This window comes from Triturus cristatus, chromosome 12 (assembly GCF_964204655.1).
Source record: "Triturus cristatus chromosome 12, aTriCri1.1, whole genome shotgun sequence".
NCBI lineage: Eukaryota > Metazoa > Chordata > Amphibia > Caudata > Salamandridae > Triturus > Triturus cristatus.
The window spans coordinates 201,803,612-201,827,984 of NC_140595.1; the positions used below are offsets into that span (position 1 = coordinate 201,803,612).

At 49.7% G+C, this 24,373-nt stretch overlaps 1 protein-coding gene across 1 annotated transcript in view; it reads left to right on the forward strand.

The window, feature by feature from the left end:
• ST3GAL2 (ST3 beta-galactoside alpha-2,3-sialyltransferase 2) overlaps positions 1–12,644 on the forward strand; it is a 261,865-nt gene extending 249,221 nt beyond the window's left edge. Inside the window, exons 6-7 of the mRNA XM_085639368.1 lie at positions 4,963–5,082; positions 6,339–12,644. Coding sequence (XP_085495494.1) covers positions 4,963–5,082; positions 6,339–6,512 — 294 coding nt within the window. The 3' untranslated portion in view covers positions 6,513–12,644. The remainder of the gene's footprint in view (positions 1–4,962; positions 5,083–6,338) is intronic.
• Positions 12,645–24,373: the final 11,729 nt, after the last annotated feature.

Sequence of the window (24,373 nt, forward strand, 5' to 3'; positions counted from 1 at the left end):
AAAGACTGCATAATATCCCACCAGCAGCGAGTACTCTCGAACACAAATTAGGCTCTGAACTCAGAATAGCGATGTCATGGTTTGAGAGGCAGGCTATTATTTCCTCCTGTGCGCCCATTTTGGCCTCTCTGGGAGCCCCCACTGGTTTTTCCCCTCCCTTGGATCTTATCAACCTGAACCCGTTTAACATGGCCGCTCTGGTTTCAGAGGCAGACTGCCTCGGTGGACAAATTCTCCTTCGATTCTGTTTTAGAGTGGTCCCAGGTACACAGTAACCTTTGTGCAAACACAAAGTCGGATTGTGGTCGGATCATTTAATTGATTTCATCTTTATTTTTTAATGTTGTATTTGTCATTTCTTATTATTTGTCTTTGTTGTTTGTCTATTTTGTTTAGCTTAATCTCGGGCCTATTATTGACTTGTAAGTCCTGATGATTATCCCTCATGTATATGTGATTGAAACGCTAGTGACAGTTGCCCCACGACCCATGTTAATTTTAATTTTGTGCATGGGCAGTGTCTGAAATTGATGACAGTTGTTTTGTACACTTCACATAATTGCATTACTAAAGTTGGGGCACCGTGCACCTATTGCACCTCACTAATTATTCACTGAATCTGCTATTGATTATTGTTGTTCTATGGTCTGATTAATACAGAGAAATTTTGATCAAGAAAAGAATCCTCTCTTCTTTGATATTGTTACCATAGGAACCACTGTTCTCGATAGTTCAAGATTGCAAGGCTGGCACGATTAGTTGAACATGAGAACTCGGGCCATGCCCCTGCTAGCTGCAGTGCCCATGGATTAACGTGCTCTCTCAGGTGGCAATGCTTTGAAAATAGGATACCTCTTTCTCCTTCAGTCCTTCAAGATACTCCAGTCCCTCTTTCCTGCAGATCCTGTCTCCCGCTAGATCATTAGCAGTGACCTGAAAGAACTCGGTATACTGTAAAAGAATGTTCCCTTTTATTCCCTCATGATCCTGGACCTGAACTCTTACAAGCCATAACCTGTCTGCTAGTTGGCAGTGTGTTTGGCTCTTGTGTGTTGCATTCTCTCCCCTACTGCCTCCTGTTTTAGGTCGAGCCTAGTGTAAGACTGCGCACATGCGCAGTCTCGCTGGCGAGATTTAATGATTTAGGGTCAGTGTCAGTATCGGGCTTTAAGCCCCGCCCCTCTTTCCCATTGGCTGACGTTACCGTTTATGCTAAACGGCGGCCAGCCATTGGGAAAGAGCACTTGCTGCACCGACCCTACTAACGATCTGTCGGAGTAAATAGTCTGTATATACTGCTCTGAGTTATCCCAAAGGCTGTGATGTCATCTGGGCGCACTGCTCACGCACTCGCTCTGGCATGTAGTCAACACAGGGTCTAAGGGGCCTGTCACCTTACCTTTCATTCACTCAGGTGCTGCGTCTTGTAAGCCTGGGACCCACAGGAGGCTGCCCCATTAAAACCAGAATTCCCGGGTATCTTTGAACCAGCGTACTATGATGTTTCACTGAGTCCTGTCCGAATTCCCCAAACTGTGCTCTCTCGCACCATTACCTGACAGGGCCCTCCCGTCTCCCCATGCTGTGCCCTCTTGCTTTCACCTCCTCTCTACCTTTCCCACTCCCTCCTTTCCCATAAGAACCCTTCAGGCGCTCCGCTAAGTGCTGTCATTTAGTCCAGAGCATTTTTGGGGAAGCTGGCCTCATCAAATCCCCATCCTCGCTTTCGAGTCCCCACCTGTATCTTTTCCATCCCTCCTGCCTCTCCCGGTGCTCCGAAGTAACGCTATATTCTCCATAGCGCCATCCAAACATTCAACATAACAATTGAACGCACGCACCAGCCCAAGGGCTGTCAAAAAGTGTTCCAACTGTGCCAGGGAGTGACTGTACCCGTGCTTCTAACAACGTCACGTGAAACAAACTTACCTCTACCCGGCCCTCTCCGGAGTTCACGGGCACCAGCTGCCAGGAGGATATCTCCCGATTCCCCTATAGCGCCCAGAATAAGTTTATGCGAGCTGTACAGTAACATATGTATTGATTTAGACGTCTGTCAATCAATTAAAACTGTGTCGAAGGCTTTACTCATAGATGTGTATGTTCAACGGAGTTGGAAAAGGTCCTATTTTGGGAGAACACGTGCTGTTTGCAGAGGTAGTCATCCTAAAATACCAGAAAAGCAGAGACACGCAACAGATTATGCAGAGCGCGGAGTTGACCAGGCCCTTGGGGAGAGGTGTTTTTAGCTAAACCATTATGTCATCGACCTCGCTGCCATGAACATCTGAGTCGGTTCTGCAGAGATCATCGACCTTCCGTTTGCACCCATAGCCCAGAAACAACAAACTGCCTTGAAACCCGCTGATTTCTAATCTCAACGTTCCATAACATCAGCCTTGTGATCTTGGTAACTGGTTCTGCTCAAACTTCAACTTGATTTACTTAGTTAAGCGCCCGCTGCCGAGGTGTGTGTGTAACGTGTAACTTGTAGGTCACGGGTTCGGTCGGGCAGATGAATAGCTGACTCACCTTTTAAGTGGCACTACGAACGAAAAATATGTTAAACCAAGCGCTGTGAAATGCACAGAATCTGTCTCACCGTCCCTCTACATGTTGTGGAAAAATAAGAAGCGCTTAGATGCTTAGCGCAAAGTAAAAAAAAAATGGATTTCTCAAAAATGGTTTCCAGTCTTTTTGGGCGACCTTATACACTTGTTTGCTCTGCCTATGTACTCAGTATGTAAAAACTGAAAGACAAATACTGACAGAGCAGGAAATTATATTCACGTGATAAATCGAGCATTTCTAGTCAAACAGAGGCGTCAAGTTACCTGCGCGGTGCACACTTAGCGACTCTGATGCTTAGGTGGCGGTGCCGGGGGTAAGGAATAATATTTTGGGGGCGCTGCCTCCTGGGGTCCGAGGAAAGAGGTCCGCTCACGTACGCTTTGCTACTGTTTGGGGTGTTGAAATCATTGCATTTAACATGCCCCAGAAATAAAAGCCTTTTACGCAATGCCATTCGGCACATTCAAAGGTAGAAACGGGCGGGTCCTGTTTAAAACAATTTCTACAGGTGAGGGGTTTATGAGGGCAAAATAAGAAACAACACACACGAATCCACAAGGCGATGTTGCTCCAGCGCTTTCAGCGGAGGAGAAAGTCGCCGCGCCCCTCCAGCTTCAACTGTAAGTGGCAGGAATTTGTAGCGCTGGGCGTCATTTCTCCTGTTTCTAAACGCTTCCAAACCGAGCCATGATTGGCCCGGATCACACAATGTGCTCAGGGGATTTGAAACCACGTTTTATTGCTCCGCAGTCATTAAAGTGGCCACCAGACCGTAACCCACCACCACATGCCACCCCCACTGACTGAACTCAGGCGGGGCTACGCCTACCCAGCGTGCTCCTTTGTCAGTGACTAGATCTCCAGTTCTTTGCAGCCTGTACTTATGTGTGGGAGAGGATTGTTTAGTGCTGCCCACTCCAGTACTGCCCCTTGCCCCCGGAAGTCCTTCCTAGTCACGTTGCTACTTAATTTCTGCTGCAGCTAACCAGCCATTAAGCATACACTACCTGGCCCTGCCTGTCCCACTTACCTGTGCCAAGTACTTCGACTATACCTTGCAGACCTAGCTCCAATACTGTTCCAGGCCCCAGCCTCATGCACTTGCTCACTTCCTCCATCTCGAATCTCTCTTTTACTCTTTCTTTCACTTCCTATAACTCTTGCTCTCTCACTCTACTCTACTTTTTGTCGTGCTCGAAGACTGCTTTCGTAACATTTTTTATTATAACTTTTCAACATGGTGTACAGAAGTCACAATGCTCTACAGCATAGCTTAAAGACATTGGCAAAACCAATAACTCTGGACAAACACTTACAAAGTCCCAAAGGCGAGACCTATTGGCTATGCCAATGCTTGTCACCTCTTTGGGTGTGCTGATCAATCTTGCCTTAGAATGATGCACATCCTAGTAGACTGTGCTTAATTTGAGCTGGTGGTTGCAGGTGGGGCCCACTGGCTATCATTCAGCAACTGGCACTAGAAAGATGGGAAAATGGTGACAAAGAAAGCAGGGAAGTAAAAATTCATGAAAGATTGAGATAAATAGGCAGGAAGGGTCTGGAAGTGGACCAGAGGGACTTGAATTGGAGTCAAGACTATGTAGGTTTGCTATTTGGCACCCTCCACATCCGACAGTGACAGCCGTGGCCTTCTGAGCAAAGGTTTGGGCCCGGCACTTTATTTTTTTACTATTTGAGCGCTGCTGTTAGCATCACAGAACACTATGGCCAGTTAGCAGGACTTGACTATTAACCTCTTCCATGCTCATGACGTCTACCGGCCGTCATGAGTCACAATGGGCGTGTGCGGACGACAGCCGGGAGACGTCATGACCACGCCCACGAATGGAATGTCCAGCACTGCGGCAGCGCTGCGGCGGAATTTGCGCCGCAGCGAAGAGGTTAAGGAAAGGCTACTAAGACGCATGTTGGTAGGATGATGTGCAGAGGTTAGATTTAGATGAGTCTGCACCGAAGAAATAGTTTTGGTCTTTATTTTCATGACTTCAGGGACCGATGGCATGGATACCCTGAGGTGCGTTTCTGCACTCAGGTTAGAGACGGAAGTGAGCAGGAGAATCGGTGTAGGCCGTTTTGCTTGGTCCAGTGTGACTGCATGATCTGGTTGTCGTTGGAGTTTTCCCATTGCTCGCTGTGTGACTGCAGCATAGGACATATATTTGTAACTGTTTTTTGTGTGTGAAGGATAAGAAAATAAGGAGGTAGGGCTGAGCCACTGTGGGTGCTTTTCTTGTTTTCAAGCAGATTCAGGAGGTACAGCCATCCGATCTCCTCTCTCGACACACTAGCTCTTCTGTCCTCACCTCACTAAAGTCTAGTGACTCTATTCCTGCCGCCTAACCTTCTCTTTGGTTTTTTCTCGTCCCTCAGGTGCAGATTTATAATCCTGCCTTCTTCAAGTACATCCACGACCGGTGGACGGAGCACCATGGCCGGTATCCATCCACAGGAATGCTTGTGCTCTTCTTTGCCCTCCATGTTTGTGATGAGGTGAGAGACTGACAGGACGATTTAACTCGTCAAACTGCACATGTGACCAGGAAACGCAGAGCGCATGCTTTAGTCACGTGAGATTCTGCCCCGCTTCACTAGCCGCGGCTCCTCCGCAATGGCGGAGAAGCGTGGCCCCACTAGCTCAGAGCCAGCAGCTGAAAAGTAAAACGCTATTGTACTGTTTTATATTTCAGCTGCTGGCTCTGAGCCAGCGTGTGCAGGGAAGGGTGGGGCAGGGTCATGGGAGGGGGGAGGGGTAGGTGCGCACTTCTAAGTGCACATGTCTGTTTGGCTGGCCTAAGACAGCAGGCCAAACAGACATGTGTAGTTAGGTTTCCCCAACCTAGGCTGTATTGCACAGAGAAACAGTACAGGCTCCCTGTGCCTGAGCAAGCGTTAATCCAGCCTACTCAGGCCGATCCCCGCGCTGCTGTCATAGTATGAGAGCTGCGTGGGGATTGCACAGGGAGTCTCTGCTGCTGTCCCAGGGCCTGCTGGGATCAGGAAGCAGAGGAACTCTGAGGTGCGAGGCGGCCAGCAGCTTAAAGTAAGTCTTTTTTGAAAATAATTATTATTAACCCCCCAGCGCTCCCCCCCCCCCCTCGCACGCTCCCCCTCCGCAACCCCTCCACCTGCCACACCACCTTTTGTTTGTGTCGGCCGCCACTGTGCTTCACAGTTTCTCACACATTCTTCAGCACTCACACGACCCTAGCTGCACCATGACCTTGAGGCACTGTCTACCCAAACATCTCATGCGTCAAGGGGCTCCTTCTGCTTTATCTATGGTGGCGTGATGCTGGGCATGGGTTCCTCTCTTGTTGCTTCACAGCATGTCTCTCTCCAACAGTCGCGGCTCCTCGAGGGAGTGGTGTGGGGCGGTGAGGCGGGGCGGGGCGGGGGAGGGGCAGGGTGGGGGGGTAGGAAAATCCGGCATACGGCCGACCGGAGTTAAGTACATAAATTAATAAAACAAATTACATTGCGCGCGTTGCAAAGCAAATGGCGTTGCAGCGCGCGCAATGTAATTCGTTTTATTTACTTATTTATGTACTTAACTCCGTTCGGCAGTATGCTGGAGTTTACTACCCCCCACCCTGCCCCTCCCCCACCTCACCGCCCCACTACACTCCCTCGAAGGAGCCGCAATTGCTCTCCAAGGCGCCATATCACACTTCCCTTGTACATTCAGTACTCGTCTGTATTTCAATTCCCATTCTAGCGTGATGTCTGATCTTCTCTGTGTTTCTCAGGTGAATGTTTACGGCTTCGGGGCGGATAGCCGGGGGAACTGGCACCACTACTGGGAAAACAACCGCTATGCTGGCGAGTTCAGGAAGACTGGGGTCCACGACGCGGATTTTGAGGCCCAGATCATCAACCAACTGGCCATGTCAGGCAAAATCAATGTCTATCCAGGCAAATGAAACCTACAGGACACACCACACTTAACCCCGTGTGTAGCATACACACTGCACAGGCTGGAGAGTCTGCTCCACAGCAGAGGGAGCAGATAATCAGTCAAACCAATCAGCAGTCAGTGGTTTGGGGTCGCTGTCGCTTGCAATCAATCATTACTGGACCCGGCACCCTGCTTGAGCCTTTGACCCACTCATGGAACAAATGAGCGGGCCAGAAAATACACCCACTCTGTGCAATTTTTCTTTTTTTTTGAGGGAGGGGAAAGCCAGACTAAGTGAGTGGACAAGTAAAGTTTGAGAAAATAACAATATAACCACTACCCTGGTAAGGGGTTTAAGCCAAATGCTGTTTCTAGAAACATTTTTGGGGACACCAACTCTTACATATTTTTTTTTTTTACATTCCTCTCCTCAGCCTCTCATATTCACAGGGCAACACAGGAGCTGCATGTTTTTTTAAAAAAAATACTCCGAGCTTTTTTTGAGAAGTTTACCGTGCAAGAGCACTCCGAGAGCAGCTTTGCACTGTTCAGAGTGCATCTGATATTTGTAGCTACACTTTTGGAGAAGATGTAGATTTCTCAACCCAACCTAGCGGTGCACAGCATAGGGAGTGAAAGATGTCCTAAGTTCTTGCTGGTTAGAAGATTTTTGTTTGCCGTTTACAATCGCTCCCCAATTATTAAGCGCACCCTGACGTGTACAATCTCTGTCAAGCTCCTTGTGGGTGTCCTGTGGTGAGCTACTCTGCACACCGACAGAGAAACCGCCCTACCTCAGTGGTGAGTTGAAGTTGGTTGCCCTATGGGTCTTCTGCGACCATTGGATGTCAAACAGACTGAGCCATACCTGCAAATAGTCATAATGCCGCTTCCCTGCAGTGGAAGGGACCACCTCTGTTTGTTCCAGTGAAGCAGGAAAGTGCCCTAACCGTAAAAGAAGGTGGTTTCACCAGAATTGCTGAGCATTTACCCCTTTGCCAACTTCAGGCCCCTAGAGGGTTTCTTAGAATGTTCTGTTACTCACTCCTAACCTCGGATTCCAATGTTTGGTTACTTTGGGAGAGGTGGCATTCCTTTTGATTTTTTGTAAGTAGGGAGAAAGGCGAGAAAGGCGATGCTACGGTCTTCACCCAACTAATACCATAGCGGGGTCACTTTGTGTGGATCTTTAGTACAGTGGGGCATGTTCCCTTAAGAGCATATGCGTCTGTGTGTCCTGGCACCGTGTCGGTACAGAGGATATTGCTACTATGGACTTTCTCTAACCATCTCTGTACCACGTCCATGAATTGCCAAAATGAAGTGATCTCTTTTTGTGTGTGTTTTATTTTTGTGCCAATTCCACTGTTGCAAAACCAAGCCGGCTAATAAAGCAAAAGGACAATTTTCAATAGGGAAAATATATGGGAATTGAAGCACACCGGTAAGGGTCCAGAACCTTTAGTAAGGCAGGATCGGTGTCGGTGTTGGAAATCTTCTTGAATCTCCTTTTGTGACACTGAACTCAAATGATCGCTTTAGTCGGAGGAAAACCTGAACAGTTGCAAATTGTGAGAGGTTTTGGCGGATGTGCCCTTGTATCCTCAAAATATTATTTATTTGGCAATTAAGGGACTGTCTGCAAGGGATCTTAACATTTAAAAATGCTGGAGAAATTGCTAGCATTATATATTAAACTCTGCTGAATGTAGTGGCCGTGGATTGGCAAAGCAAGCAAGCACTCTGTCCAAGCTGGTCCACGGGTAACCCGGAATGGCTTCGCCGGGTGCTTGATGTCTCTATTGAATGATGGTGTCCAGGGGGAGTCTGTATGAGAACGTTTGATCAGAAGTGGTCACTGTATATTTCCCCAAAGGACCAGTGTGTTTATCCTCGGAGGTGAACCAGAACTGGAGCATTGAGGAATGTGCTCCTTCCCGCCCTTTGTAGTCCAAAGGGAACGTCAGTTTGCCCAGCACAGCAAGCCACCCACGGCTACCAATGAAGCAGCCAATGTTTGGCAATGACACTTACATGTTTCCAACGGCGCTCGCTTCAGTTCCATACCTCCAAGTACATGTTTGTATCCAGTCGTGCACATGTGGAGAAAGGGGAACCCACAGCAGCATGAGTGCGGCAGCTCAGCTGCATTAGCAGCAGGTTCAGAGCCTGTATATAATGTCTCCTCCTTTTGGAGGGACCCTCCCCACAGACAATCCGGGCGGAATGAAGCCTGAAGCTTTTTGTATTACTTTTATAAGCATTTCAGTATTATGTTTCATGCTGTACTTCGATTAGCACTGAATTTGTGGTTTCGTTCCTGGGGTTTCCACCTCCTCTCCAGCTGTCGGCGGTGTTAAGCGTTGGAGAGGCGTAGGTGGTAAAGTGAGAGACTCCACAGGAAAAGACGGGAGACGTGGGAGGTCCCTACGAGCAGTGAAAGTGAGGAGGAAGTGGAATTCGTTTTTTATTTACTCATTTGATGATTTTGTTTGTCAAAAGGTCTTTGACTGCAGTGTTTCATAGAACAGTTACTCCAGAACCAGGCAGTATTAGAGGCTCTGTGACTGTATTGGCTCTGGAAGCCCAAGGTAGTCTCTGTTTCAGGGCGTGCGCCATGGGAGGTGGGTATCATTCACCTTATCCATGGTCTGAATACGTTGAATTACAGTATTATTAGTTACCACTTTAGAGTTTGAAATTGTGCAGCGCTCGTCTGTTTCAGAATGCGGGCAGAAACTTTATTACTTAGTTGGTAATATGGGAATCGGCCTTCATATATCATGTCTTCCCTCATCGCAAATCCCAGGCACATACTGAAAGAGCCTCCTGACTCTTCCAGGCCTGACATATTCATCCGGACAAGAACCCTCTGCTCTACGAAAGCGCTGACCTGTGTAGTTCCAAATCTCACCGTAGTCTGTGACACCCCTCTCCATGTCTGAAACTAGTGCAGACTGAGGCCATCATGTCCATATAGGACACTGGAGCTGACTGAGGGTGTGAATCCTTGTGAGACTGACTGAGGAGTCCTTCTTTCTGCCATAGAATGAGCTGCAACCCTGCTGCAATGAGGCACTTGTATGTCAATCTCCTGGTGTACGGCACTGATGGTAAATCCAACCTAAGTGTGTCCTGAGCCACTAGTGTTAGTTTCTCTGTGACAAGCTGTGTGGGCACTGTATTGGGGTCGTGTCATGCCTGACATTGGAATGGTCTGAAAACTCGATTTTTAGAGGTTTTTAGTAGTTTAGTGTTGCCAGTGCATGCTAGGGACAGGGTGTGGTTGGGTATCTCCTTCCCACTTTTTGTCCATTTGACACTTATTTCTCTGTAGCAGGGATGCTAAAATGCCCACACCCAACATGAGGTCCCCCGATATTATAGGGCATGTACAGGCCACATCCCTGTGTCCTTTGCTCCATGACAGACTGTCATAGTTGGTCAGTTTTGGGAGAGTGTTTTCCCATGCTATGGGTGTCTTTTTTTAGCCTTCCTCGTAGAACAGCACATTTGAGTGAGTTTTGTCGACCATTGTCCAGTTATCTTCTCTTTCTTTGAAATTGTCCCTTTTTTCTGCCAAATGGGTATGGGAAATCAGCACCTGAAAGTAATTCTGATCTTCGTTTTTAACCAACAGTGTGCCCGGAATATTCCAGCATTCGGAGTGACATGGAAACACGTTTAGGCATATAGCTGAAACCAGAAAGTGCTGGTGTGCCTCATCTGCTCTTTTAAATCTGTTGTATCTCTGCCTAAATGTTCTGCACAGCTCTAGATCTACTGCCAGAGTGTAAGTGCCCCAAAAGCTAGGCCTAGGTTGGCTTCCCTGGGCCTTTGTTTAATCCTGCCCAGATGGTGAAAGTTTCATATCTTCTCAGTTAGGATGAGCTTGGCTCCAAAGGCGGCCATCCCCTTCCTCTGGTGATAATCTAGGAGTAGAAGATATGGTGCGCTCTTCCTGCAGTATCATGAGACCGCCCAGTAACTGTGTAAGGGAGTCCATTATTTGCTATGAGGCAGTTGCAGGAAGGGAGCCAGGCAACCTACTTATTTGCGAAGGCATAGTCTAGACCTGGCTCAGTCACAGGAGTTCTGTAGATGTGCAGGCCCAGGGGTTGCCCATATGAGTGCGCGAAGTGGAGGGGTCATGTGAGGTGGTGTGGCGGGCATGCTGCCATGAACACTGTCAATATTTCAGTCACGGGGTACTCTGACACTGAAGTCTACACTACCATTGACGACTCTTTATGATTAACGTTGTGGTTTCCTGCGTGTAAAGCAACTAAACTGCTTTCCAGGGTGGTTCCCTTTGAAGGAGCAGGAAATCTGGTGGTCTTTTATGGCTCCTTCTTCATGAATGGTATTGGTTCCTTGACAGGTACTCCCCACATGCAGTTACCAAAGGTGAATCCACATCTCCCTCTAGAGTACAGTTGTTTTTGTATCAATGGGGAAAATTGCAAAACCAGAGCTTTTTTTCATATAGTCCTCCTTATCCAATTATCCAGGTTGGAGATGTCGAATATGTTTTGTTCTGTAATCATTACTTAAACACTAATGAATGCCAGTCGTCATATTGTGTGCAGAAATGCACCCAAACGTGAGACCCTCAATGCAGTAAAGGCTTAGCTTGCTGCTGCAGTCAAGGGCCCCTAAAAGAGTGGAAATGTCTCTTCGGATGTCATTATCTCAAATAACGACTTGGAACTGCGACCTAGAAAGGTTTGTGCTCACAAGAGACTCCAAAAAGACAGTGGATTCTGTGAATCTGATCTATGATAAACATCCGACTGTCGTTGACTTGGAAGCCAGAAGGATCAAAAAAGTGTCAATTTTTGTGTTCTGAACCATCGGACTCTTAAAACAAAGCCCTCCCACCGTCATCCCCGTTTATTACCTGATACAGTATTACATTTTAATAGTGCAATGGCCACCATATCTCTTTCCTCTGACTCAATGTGAGAGGACCTTTGAAATGTTTTGGCTTGGAGACTTTGAGTTGACTGGCCCGTTGCCTATTTTAGCTTGCCTACAGGCACACGTGTTGATTCAAAATCTGTTTTCTCACTTGCATGAACTTACACCTGTGTGCTCGTTCTGATATGATCAAAATAATATGTTGCTTAGACATGGAGTGATGATGCAGTATTAGAGGAGGCCAAGGGTATGCCACTTGCTCATTTTGGGCTGGAGTTTGGCCTAAAGTTTATTTTCTAGGTTAGCCACGTGGCTCATAATTTGTATTTGTTTTTGGTTTGGTTTATGATTTGCCATAGAATCTGCTCAATGTGGGCTACTCCAGTGTGTACCCATGTAGTTTGAGTGTAGCTTTCTCATGATCCACCCTGAATCGCAGAGATCTTTCCTGTCTAGTCTCTACACCTTGCAGCACTTATCCAAGGTTCAGTTGTATTTCAAAGGTTACTTCTGTGCATTCTAGCTATATCCGGACTGATCATGACTCCCCTTTCAGTGGATTTCAGGACTTATGTTCCTTGTGTAGGGATTTCTGAACAGATACCTGCCCCCTGTCTGGCGATTTTAAGGACCGATACCTATCACTTGAGAGGATATTCTGGAATTGAAGCCTGTCTCTTATTTGAGAGTTTTGCCACTGTTTTCTGTCAGAGGGCGGATTGTGGTCCTGTTTAGGTTTTCAGCTCTGCTCATCTCCTGTGTGGCTATTTCAGGACTAATGGTCGTTATTGTGAGGGCTTTTCAGACTGGCACACTCCCCTATGTTGGGGATTTCTAGACTGACACCCTTAGTTTAGGAATATTTGGACTGATAATCATTCCCTGTGGTGGGGATTTCTGGATTGAGGCTCCCCCTGTGTTGGGGATTTCTGGACTGAGACTCCCCACTATGTGGGGATTTCAGGATTACTTCCTCACCTCCTGTTTGTTAGTGGGTTCAGTCTGCACTTCTTTCAGGAATTCCTGTCCCGTACATGCGGATTATTACTGACACCCGCCCCTCATGTGGGGAATTCAGGACTGATGCTATTTTCATATTTGGGGATGACTTGTATGGGGAATTCTTTTTCAGTATTATACACACTTCTTGTAATATTCCTATTTCTGTTATGTTATGTGTTATAAATAATTGAAGACAAAATGTTTGTTGTATAAAATAAAATTATGTTACCTGTTACATTTTTTGGCATTGATGTTTTTCCCCTAAGGACTTTCTGGGGTGTTCCCACCAACCACGGATGCAAATAATTCGCACAACGTCCTAGAATAAAAATATTTTTTGTAACAACAGTTTCGTTCTACTGATAACTGCAGCAGTTTGCTGTTTTTACTTGATCACTCATAATGATGAAAACAGCTATTTATTTTACATCATTCTTGAAAGGGATCCTGTTTGTCACTACTCCTGTAAAAAAAAATACAGTGTATTTCAGAGGAGTACACAGCCCTTAAATAATGCTATAAGCTGTTTGCCCCTTAGGAAATGCTTGCAGTGCAGTGCACGGATTACTTTACATCCCCAAACTACAACCAATTGTCACGCTTTGTGTTGCTTTGAAGCATTTATTACACATGAATTCCAACAACAATCTTTTTTGCATTTCAGCTCATGAAATAATAATGCAAAACAGTAGTTCACCTATGACTCAACAGAAAACTTGATGGAGATATTAAACAAATTACTAACTACAATAAATGTTAGCAAGCAGGTCAATAAAGTAATGACCAATCTCCTATATGTGAAAAAAGCAATTTAATTCAGGTTAACACTTCATCTTGGAGCAAAATACGACACAAAAAAGTGCTCGGTGTCAAGTGTGTATGTATGTACAGACACACACCACCCTCAGAACCCCTGAGCATTAAAGATGATTGACTTTGAATGTAGCAGTTCACACTTAAAACCAAAGATGGCGTTAAAAACCACAGTCTTGAGTTCGATGATGACGAGAACAACATTTCAACTCCAGAGATAGCTTTTCAGGGTCTCCTCTGCACAAGGACGGTTCTGGGGCACCTGCACTAATAATTAAAAATAGGTTGAACATTGTATGAGTTATCTGAGGGCTAGAACTAGGGTAACAATTGGTCAATAGTTCCCTTTGCTTAATTGAAACGAATGGTGAGGGCATCCATCAGGATAGCCCATATGTGAAAGTTTCAAATGTCCTGATCTGCAAAGGCGGGATTGGTGGAAATGACTTAAAACTTAATGAATATAGAAAATGATGAGCAATCCAGTAAGTATCATTCCATGGATTACTCTAAGGTATACAAAGAATTAACTAGATGTGGGTAGACGAAAGCGTGATAGAATTAGGTTGCGATTGCCTTAATAAATTGCATTTTTTCGCATACATTGGCTAGGCCAGTGCTCTATTGACACACTTGTGAACATTTCCTGGAGTTAGTGATTAAATCTCCATCAATATTTCCTCAGTAAACTACTGTTCGCCATTCCTGTTTACCCCAGGTTCCGTGGCATAATGGGTTGTTAGTGTTTCTTACACGTTACACAGGAAATTAAGTAATTTCCTACTAATACATTATCATCATACCAAAAAAAACATAATTAAGCGTCGTCCTGTGTGACTTGTATATAAGAAAGCAGTTGTACATGTGACATACATAACAAACATTGGTAACGCATCTGTCTGTCTTTCGTGTCCTAATATGCTACACCTGCACCTTTAACCCAGACAGTTGACTTTGCTTGAATGTTAAAGCTGTAATTATTTCTTTATTTTTATAGATCCGCGCCAGGCAGTAGGTCTGTGGGTTCGTTGGGCTGATTCTTTTTTTTTTTTTTTTTTTTTGAAACCGTTTATTGCAATCTCAAATATATACAAGTATGGGCCTACAACCTTCCGGCCGGCCGCTAGAGTGACAGAAGCACCTGACAAACTTACAAAAGGGCACTTGGCGTTACAGAGAAGCAAATCAGGAGACATCAACGACGTAAGCCACATGACTCTAAGCCCACAATACGGTTTCATTTTATACACACGCAACAACATAGAAAAACACACCCGCAAGGCAACCCGCAATCGAAGGTAACCACACGTGCTCCTCGAATGAGGGACCCCGACCATCCGCAGGAATCTGAAGAGGGGGAAGGGAAACAAGTCCAGGACTGGGGGAACTCTGTGCCCGGGGCTGGGGGAGGGGGTCAACTAGGGGGACGGAGCCGGTGAGGCAGCAGGCAGCAGTGGTGGCTCGCAAATACCCCCGCGGTAGGCGTTCCAGGGGCCCCATATTTTCACCCACGCTCCAGGCTTGCCCCTCGCCACATACACCACCTTTTCTCGGAACATGCACCAATCCATATGTTCTTTCCAGGCCGACACCGCCGGGGGCCGCTGGGATCCCCACAGTTGAGCGATGTCACGCTTAGCTATCATATATCCCAGAGTCACCCATCGCGTCTGCGGAACCGAGTAATCAGTTGGTTCCCACACATTCAGCAAGCATCTCCTCGCTTCAGGCAACAGTGCGACATGCGTAACCAGACGCAGGACCTCATGCACACCACGCCAGAATCGCTCCACCTTCGGTCATTCCCACAAAATATGCAAAAAAGTCGCCAAAGCACCACACCCACGCCTACACAACCCATCCTCAGCATAACCCATACGCAGAAGCCTTGGCCCCGTCATGTAAACCCGGTGGAGTATCTTAAGCTGGACGAAGCGAAGGCGAGCCGGTATGGCCACCTCCTTCGGAGAGGCCACCGCGGAAATCCAGTCTTCGTCGTCCAACTCCAGCCCGTCGGCAACCCAAGCCTGACGGAGGCCGGTCAGCAGGCCCGAACGGTCATTAATCAATTTTTTGTAAATGAGGGAGATCGTGCTATCCGGAACGTGGCCATCCAGCACTCTATCCTCCAGGGGGGAAGACTCCGGGATGGAGGCGGCGTCTGGGAAGACGGAGCCCAGCGCATGGCGGACCTGCAAGTACCGAAAGTATTCACTGCCCTGCAGCTGAAACTCCGTCTGCAGCGTCTCGAATGTTTTAAATCCCCCTCTCGTCCAGAGGTCCCCCACTTTACTGATGCCAATCGTGTCCCACTTCTCGAAGCCCTTCGAGGTCCACAGGGAGCCCAACCGCTGAGGCGCATACAACGGCGACGCCCGGGTCAAACGGTCCTTCCACCCCATAGCTGCATTGGCCGCGTGCCACACCCGCACCATGACACGCGTGGGCCCCGTCAAGCGGGGATCCGGCGCGCCAGAGTAGAGTGCTCGATTGTAGTCGCCACCGGGCAGGAGCATCTTATCCATTTCAAATGCCGGGTTCAAGGCGGGCCCATAGAGGCCGTGATTAATTGCAGCTAGCTGGGAGGCCCAGTAATACCGCTTAATGTCCGGGAGGGCAATCCCCCCGTCATACCACGGGAGCGTCAACTTCACCAGGGCTATACGCGGCCTCCCGTCCCAGAACAGGCGGCGCTGTAGACTCTCCACCTCACGGAAGTAGCGCGCCGGGACTAGGTCCATAGTGTTCTGGAGAGCGTACAGGAAGCGCGGCAACGACATCATCTTAAACAATGCCGCCCGGCCGAGCGGCGAAAGCGGCAGGTGCCGCCAGCGCGCGACGTCCTCCTTCAAACGCTGGAGGGGGGGAAGCAAGTTTCGCTCGTAGCGGGCCGCCGGGTCCAGCGTGATATAGACACCCAGGTACCGAAACCCCTGCGAGGCAATCTGGATCGGACATCCCCGCGGGAGGACGGGAGCCTCCCCGGAAAGCACATAGACACATGATTTAGCCCAGTTGATGACAAGGCCTGAGTTACGACCAAAGGAGCGCAGGACATCAACCAGGACAATCAGTGATTTGCGCGGGGAGGCTAGGTACAAAAGGATATCGTCAGCGTAGAGGGACACGCGGTCCTCCTACTCGGGGGTCCAACGGAGACCACGGATGGAAGGGTGCCACCGCAGCCACTCCGCCAGGGGTTCCAAGGCCAATGCAAACAGGAGCGGCGACAAGGGGCAACCCTGTCGCGTGCCCCGTCCCAGCGCGAACGGGGCCGAGACTCGCCCATTCACTACCACCTGCGCTAACGGGCCCGAGTACAACAATTTGACCCAGCTGATGAATCCCGGTCCAAAACCAAATTTCGCCAGCATCGCCCAAATGTATGGCCATTCGAGCGTGTCAAACGCCATGGTGGCGTCTAAGGACGCCAAGATGGCCGGCTCCCGCACAAACGGAACACGCGCGAGCACCCCGTGCAAGCGCCGCAGATTGAGGGCCGTGTTGCGATGGGGGATAAAGCCAGACTGGTCTTGGTGGACCAAATCGCCCACCACGCCGACCATCCGGTTGGCAAGCACCTTGGCAAGGATTTTGGGCTCCGCATTCAAGAGCGAGATAGGCCGATAGGAGGTAACCCGGTCTCGGGGTTTCCCCTCCTTGTGGATCACCACGATTGTAGCCAGACGTTGGTCCGGCGGGAGGGAGCCCCGCGAGTGGGCCGCAAGGAACATCGCGCGGAGGTGGGGTGCCAGTACGTCCGGTCGCAGCTTATACAACTCGATAGGGATGCCGTTCGGGCCCATGGCCTTGCCAGATGCAACCGAGCGTATAGCGAGGGCAATTTCGTCCGAGGTAGGAGCAGCATCCAACGACTCCCTGTCCTCCACCGAAAGGGAGGGCAGCGCGACATCTCGAAGCAGGGCATGAGAATCCGCCTCCGAGCAGGGAGAGACCGGGGAATACACCTCGCGGAAATAATCCGCGAAGCAAGAGACAATGTCTTCTGGCTCGGTGACACGTACACCATCCATCCTCTCAATCAGCGGAACCACACGACTCGCTCTCTCCTTTTTATCCAACCACGCAATCAATTTACCAGCCTTATCACCCACGTCATACAGTCGCCCCTGTTGCTCTCTACTGAGGCCCCTGGCTGCCTCCGTGACGAGGGCCCTATAGGCCGCTTGCTTAAGGTGTAGAACATGCAGTGCAGCATCCGTCACCCTACTCCCCAAATCACCCTCTAGTTCAGTAATTTCGGCCTCCACTCGGGTCACCTCCTCCTGCTCGCGCCTCCGGGCATGGGATATGAAGGAGAGGGCCTCCCCCCTAATAACTGTCTTGAAGGCCTCCCAAAGGGGGATAGCCGAAGGGACAGACCCCGCATTCTCCTCGAAATACCGCTGCAAGGATTTAATCAGGTCAGCGCGAATAGTGGGGTCGCGCAGATACCAGGCATTGATTGGGGCTACCCTGCCCTCCCCCCTCGGGAGGACACCAAAGTGCAACAGGAGCGGGGAGTGATCTGAAATACCCCGCGCCAGATGGCGCACCTCTCCCACCCTCCCAGCATAGGCCGCAGGGACAAGGATATGATCAAGCCGCGAGAGGCTACCATGGGCACCCGAATGGAAGGTGTATTGCAGCTGCGTGGGATGTTTTAAGCGCCAGCAGTCCACCAATCCCAATGTATCTAAAAGGCCGGACAGCCACGCCTGCGCCCGGGGGAGGTCCCTAGGGGGGTGACGATCCATAGTCCCAGAAACCACCGCATTGAAATCCCCCCCAACCACCAGAAGCCCCCCCGGAAGGTCAAGGAGGAGGCGCCCCAGGTCCGCAAAAGTGGTAGACTGTAGCCCCGGTGGGACATACACTGAAACAAAGACAACCACTTTGCCCTCCATTCTCCCCACCAAGGCAGTGTAGCGCCCCCTCTCATCATGGCGCACCTCATCTATTTCCAGCGGGAGCGAGTTCTTCACCATGATGCCCACCCCCCGTGAGCCCGACGTGAAGCCCGAGTGGGCCACCAAGCGATAGCCACGCCGATTCATGGCACAAAAGGAATTACCAATAAGGTGTGTCTCCTGCAGAAAGACCACATCTGGCGAAATTCGTTTCAGATACTGCAGGACCACACCTCGCTTAATCCTATCCCCCAGTCCATTAACGTTCCAAGACAACAAAGTCAAGTCCCTACCCCCCATCGCATACAGAAGCCATCACTCGTCCCCCCGAGAGCACCTCAAAAACACCAATACAGTAAAGGGTTTGCCTTGCGGTAAAAACGAACAACACCCCACCCCAACCCACCCGTCCCAACAGAACTCCCCCCTCCCTGCACCCCTGCATGAGCCCGAACAGCCCCCCCAAAGTGCAGTGTGCCTGTCGCCCCATAGATGAAAACACTAACTAGTCCCCCAGAGGAGGAGGGAAAGCCCCCAAGAGACCCCGTACGACCTCCACGGGAGGGGAACTTACACAATCAGTCAATGATGACAATAATGTTGTCCAGAGCAAGGCCTACTATTAGTCCCTCAGTCCTGATCCGGCAAGCCCTCCCCACCAACCGCGCCCCCCCCACCCCCCCGGCCCCGGTCCCCGGGCAAAGTGTCCAACCAGTCCCCGGCCGCCTCGGGACGATCAAAAAAGTGCGTGCGGCCATCCACCTCTACCCTCAACTTCGCTGGAAAAAGCATCGCATACTTGAGGTCCAGGTCCCGTAGGCGACGTTTGACTCCGAGAAAACTCAGTCTCTGCTTCTGGACCGCCGGAGTAAAATCAGGATAGAAGTTTACGTCCATATTGTCGAGTCTGACCGGTCCTTGTTGCCTAGAAGTCTGCAGGATAGCGTCTCTGTCCCGAAAGTTGAAGATCCGGGCAATGAGAGGCCTCGGAGGGGCTCCGATCTTAGGTCTCCCTCCGGGGACCCTGTGAGCACGTTCCACTGCGAAGAGTTTACTCAGCCCCCGGGGCTGGAGACGGGTGAGGATCAGGTCCTCCACAAACAGATCCGCCGCCTCCTCCTCACGTCCCTCCGGCACCCCGACAATGCGAACATTGTTCCTCCGGGCCCGACCCTCGGAATCTTCCAGTCGACGATCCATCAGGGCGCTCGCCTGGCCCAGTCGGCGCACCTCCTTTTGGAGGGCCGCCACATCCGTTGTGAGGCCCGAGGTGGTGTGGGCCAAAGAGTCGACCCGGTCATTCGTCTTGGACAGATCGGCCCTCACCAGGCCCACATCCACGAGGACCGAGTCAATCTTTTGCGCCAGAGTGTCAAAGCGCTGGTCCACTGAGGCCTTCATCTCGGCGATGGCGCCCATGACGTCCCGGAGGGTCAGATCCGTGGGCAAAGCAGGGGCATCAGTCGGGCCAACAGGGGACCTACGCGGCGCCTCTGGAGATCCCTTCTGGAGGGTGTAGCGGTCCATGTTGTTAGACTGAGGGGCTGCGCCACGGCGGGTCGATTTCACCTTTGCCCGGTCGCCATCTTGTTTCGTGGACATGGCTCCAGTCCCCAAATCGTGCCAATCTCCTTGAAAAGGGCTGACAGACCGGTTCACGGGCTCCGGGGGAGGGCGACCACAGCTCCGAAGGGCGGATCACAGCTGGCGGGCCGGCAGGGCACCCCGATGAAGTCACACCACCGCACGCCGCCTCGCGACCCTACCTCGCTTGGCAGCAAGGAGGGCGCGAAAGCGAAAGTGAAAGTGCGGGGTACGCGAATCGCCCAGCCTCGCCCGCCGCTGTTGTTCACTTTGTCTCCGGATCGCCCCACAACTCCAATCCGGGGGGCCGGCGTGGAGAAGGCCGCAAACCGCAATCGATGCTCCCGCCGGTGTCCGAGGTCCGATTTGGAAACGGAAAACGGGTGGCACCTCAGCTCGGTCTCACGAACACAGTCCCCTCATCTAGGACAGGATATAGTCAGGATTTATGCAGGAGGTCGCGGAGGTCCTCGGGAGCCTCGCACCTACGCGGCCATCTTGGTTGCGCGCTAGGCTCCTCCTCGCCAGTTGATTTATTGGTTGGGCTGATTCTTGATAGTAAGGCTCTGATCAGGAACCTTTTACAATATGCCCCATTAGGAAATGCAGGCAGAAATGCCCCATTAGTAAAGCCTACTCATGAGGAATAAACTGTAGCCCAAATACAGAGGCAAGAACACAGACTGTTGCACAAACACAGGTTTTTCCAGGGCCCATAATATTTGTAATCCCTTCATGTCCATGACACCCTCCCCTTTTTCTCTTCCACATCCAAGATTCATAATTACAGGACGAGGGCAGACCAAGTGGCTGGCGAAGTCCGAGGATCGTGCTGCAGTCTCTGAGGACGCATGGCATTCCAGAGGCGGGTCAGGCCCCTGAAAAGTCTGCATCTAGGCCTGGAGCCATGTAGCGACAGCCTTTCGTAATGGCCTGCACACTAGCTTGAGGTGCTTCTAGCTTTACTAATTATTCTAGGATCCAAAAATGTTCACTCCCAAAGTGTGGCGGTCATCAAGGCGGTGCTAACTGTAAGCCATTCGTTCTCTCTCTCTCTCTCGCTCCCTCCCCCCTCCTGTGGCTCTCAGGCTGGCATTGAAGAAGTAAATCCTAATACACAGGCTCTGTGATGAGGAGAGAGTGAACCAGTAGAAGGTCCCCTCTTGCTCCCGGCTGGTGACTCCTCTCAGGCAGTCAGCTGTATTTCCATTGGTTTCTTACACTACATAGTTCCATGTCAAGCCCTTTACACCTTCTCCAGTGTATTTTCAAGGCAAGAGCGTCTCTTCCTTGTCTGAAGGCAGCAGTAGAACTCTGTTGCTATCCGCTATATTCCAACTTTTTTACTGAGTTTTCACCTCCGATTGGAGATGGGTGTTATGTAGACAACATAGCATCGACGTAACCCCATCTTCAGTGGCCAAGCTTGGTTTCTTGGTATCATTTTTTGCCCCATTACCTGATTCTTCGCTCTTCTTGTGCTTTCTGTTTAAACAGTGGAAAAGCTCCCGTTTGCTAATATTCATCATCTGATTTCTCTTCCCTCATTCACACCCTCATGAGTGTTTTCTCTTGAGATTATGTTCGAACAAAGAACTAAAATGAGAGACTTCAAATTTACAACGAGTGCTATAAAACATGTGCAATAGGTGCCTGGAGACTTTGTTTGGTACACTATGTAAATGTAGTTTTTACTATTACTAGCTATTTCTACTTTTCTATAAAATAGTTTTGTATCATAAATTTGTGAGTTGAACACAAATTTTCCCTTTGGAGATCCTGACACACTGATATACCACTCTTGGCATAAATTTGTTACAAACGTCCTTTGTTAATATTGTTCAGCCATGGGGGGGGGGGGGGTGCATCTGTAGATTTACGCTGTGAATCAACACAGTCAGTCTTTAAAATGTTGTCATCAAGAGGGCATCTTCCACGACAGAAGCAACTCAGAACGCTGGTGGAACTTTCAGAGTCCAAATTGGTGTATGGATTTAAGTCCACAGGAAGGTGCCACAGTCTGTGGGTGATCGTTTTAGGTTTGGTATTTGAGGCAGCGTTGCTGTAGCCTCAAAGAACATTGAAGCTTAATGCATATTTTTTTATAGCAGGAGCGTCTCGGATCTAAAGTTCTGTGCATTATAGTGTTTGGTTTATTGGAGACCAGACCACAGAATCCCTGAAGTATTGTGGCCAAAGGGATGCAATTGGGAGGATGCTGGGCAGGGCAGTCTTTAGTCCTTTTTGCTGCTTTACTTAGTTGCACATGTCACTTTGTATTACATCTCTATATTGTTGGGAAGTGTAGGGTGTGGGGAGAGTGGAGATAGAGTCTTGTGGCAGGGTAAAAAACACATTATTTTATGGGCAGGATTAGCGATAGTGATTGCAATCTACATAACATGTTAGTTGTTTACAAAATGTATGTCAATTCAGTAGTCGCTGCACATCTAGGAAGAGAAACTGTATGATATCCAATACCTTACAGCTTGGAAAAAAATGGTAGCCACGCTGTAGTAGAGCATTGTATTGAAGATGTCAGTGGGTCTGATAGTAAGGAAAGCACTGATATTGTTCGACTTTTATATGTCTTGCATGCAGCCAGTGCCAAACAAATTCACAAAGAGGTAGCCTGGGGGCATGGCTTGGAGCCAACATAGGATGCATTTCACTAGCACTCCAGCCCTATGCTTCTTCAGCTTCCTGTCTTTACATGGGCCTCTAATATGCTCGATGTCAGGGAGCTCTCTACCTGACCTCCATGCTACCGTATGGCCACCCTTCGCCATCAGGGCATTACAGGGCTCCAGTCCCGGCCGATATAAACAAGATGCCAACCACTTTGTGAGCATGGAGGGGCATGGGGTGGAATACCAGCATGGTCCTCACTGGCCACAACCCTGCTGCATGTTGAAGAGACCATTTTAGGTAAGTTATAGATGGAAAGCTGGCCATCGTTTCTCTCTCCCTGCTGGACGGTGTGGGTGGTATGATCTCGGGACAGTTATTTGTGACTTCTGACCCACGCTGGATTTGGCCCTGATGCCCCTTAAAAACTCAGCATCCGCCATCAAGGAGTCTTTCCATTTTACTTCTGGTCTGGTGAGAGACATTACAGGGTTCCTGCACCTGCTTCTTAAGTGGCAGGGTAGGGACTGACGTACATCGAATCTATATTTAGTCTTACACAAGCAGCATATGGGAATGGGGAGTTTTGCAGCGTGAATCTTTCTGGATTCACTATGCTGTGCATTATTCCGCGATCTTGTGGTTGGGTCCGGATTCGTAGTCTTTTCTTTGTTTTTTTTTTTTCTGTAGCCCAGGTGGGCGGCGACGACGCACCATTTGGTGCACCTCCCGTGACGTCGTCGTGCTTCCTGCGGAAGTCCCACCTTTGGGGCGCCATCTTCAGATTCTTTTTTCCGCCGTTGGGTCTGGATCGTCATCGGGAAGCTCCAGGAATACAATCGAAGGAAGAAGAAAGAAAAGCGAGTTTCGTCGACAAATACTACGAAGATATCACAGGAAAGGAAGAGATTTCATCAGGAGCGCGAAGAAAGGAGGGTTTTCGCCTTTTTCTTCGACGACCTTGGAGAATGCGCACTCAGAGGCCCTGAGCGCGAAGGACAAGACGCCATTCAAGTTCTGCCCAAACTGCCACCACAAGTTCGCGCAGAAGGACCAGCATCCGGTCTGCAACCTCTGCCTACCGGTCGAACACCAGAGTAAGGACTGCAACGCCTGCTCAGCCTTCGCGCCGAAGACGCTCCGGGTGAGAGATCGGCAGAGAAGAGCCAACGCCAGCATGGATGGCAAGGGTAAGGCCCCGTCGCTCTACGATCTGGGCCTCTCCACGGACGATGAGGACAACGTCTCCGAGGCAGCCGAAAACTTCACGGTCGTAGAGACCGACAAGAAAAAAGAAGACGAGGTAAGAGAATCGTCGAGCACAAAACAGAAAATACCTCAAACACGAGGGCGACTCGAGAAAATCAGAGTCAAAGTCCACGAAGGGAGCCCTGGCGCCGAAAACTTCGACGACCAAAGGGGGAACCATGGACAAGAGGCCGAGCGGATCCTTCGAAAAGGACTCCCTGGTGCCGAAAGACGCCGAAAGGCAAGGGTCGTCGAAGACAACCCAGGAAACGGGACGATCGACGCAGAAAGAACGGTCGACGTCGACGCAAGTTCCGTCAAAGACCCGCGGTCGACGCCGAAAGCATCTCCGAGATGGAGAAAAAGAAGAGGCGGCTCGAGGCCGAAATGGAGAACATCCTTCAAAGGAAGAAGGAGTTCGACGCCAAGATGAAGGAATTCAAGATTCCAACGGCCCCACCGACGGACGTCGTCGAGGTCGAGGACGAATTCGACACCGAGGGGCTGACGAGAGATCTCGAAGAGGAGGACGAGACCTATTATGACGGCGAAGCCGAGGAAGAAGACCAGCAGTCGTTCTACGGCTCGGCGCCATCTACCAGCCACGACATCGAATGGCAGGATCTCAACACCGAAAACCCGGAGGAGCCCGTGGACACGTACCCTTCGAGGCCTTCGCCACCCGACGACATCGGGGTATACAATATGGTGGTCAGCAGCGCAGCGACAGCCTTCGGCGTCAAACTCGACGAAGAGAAACCGAAAGCCGATTTCCTCCTCG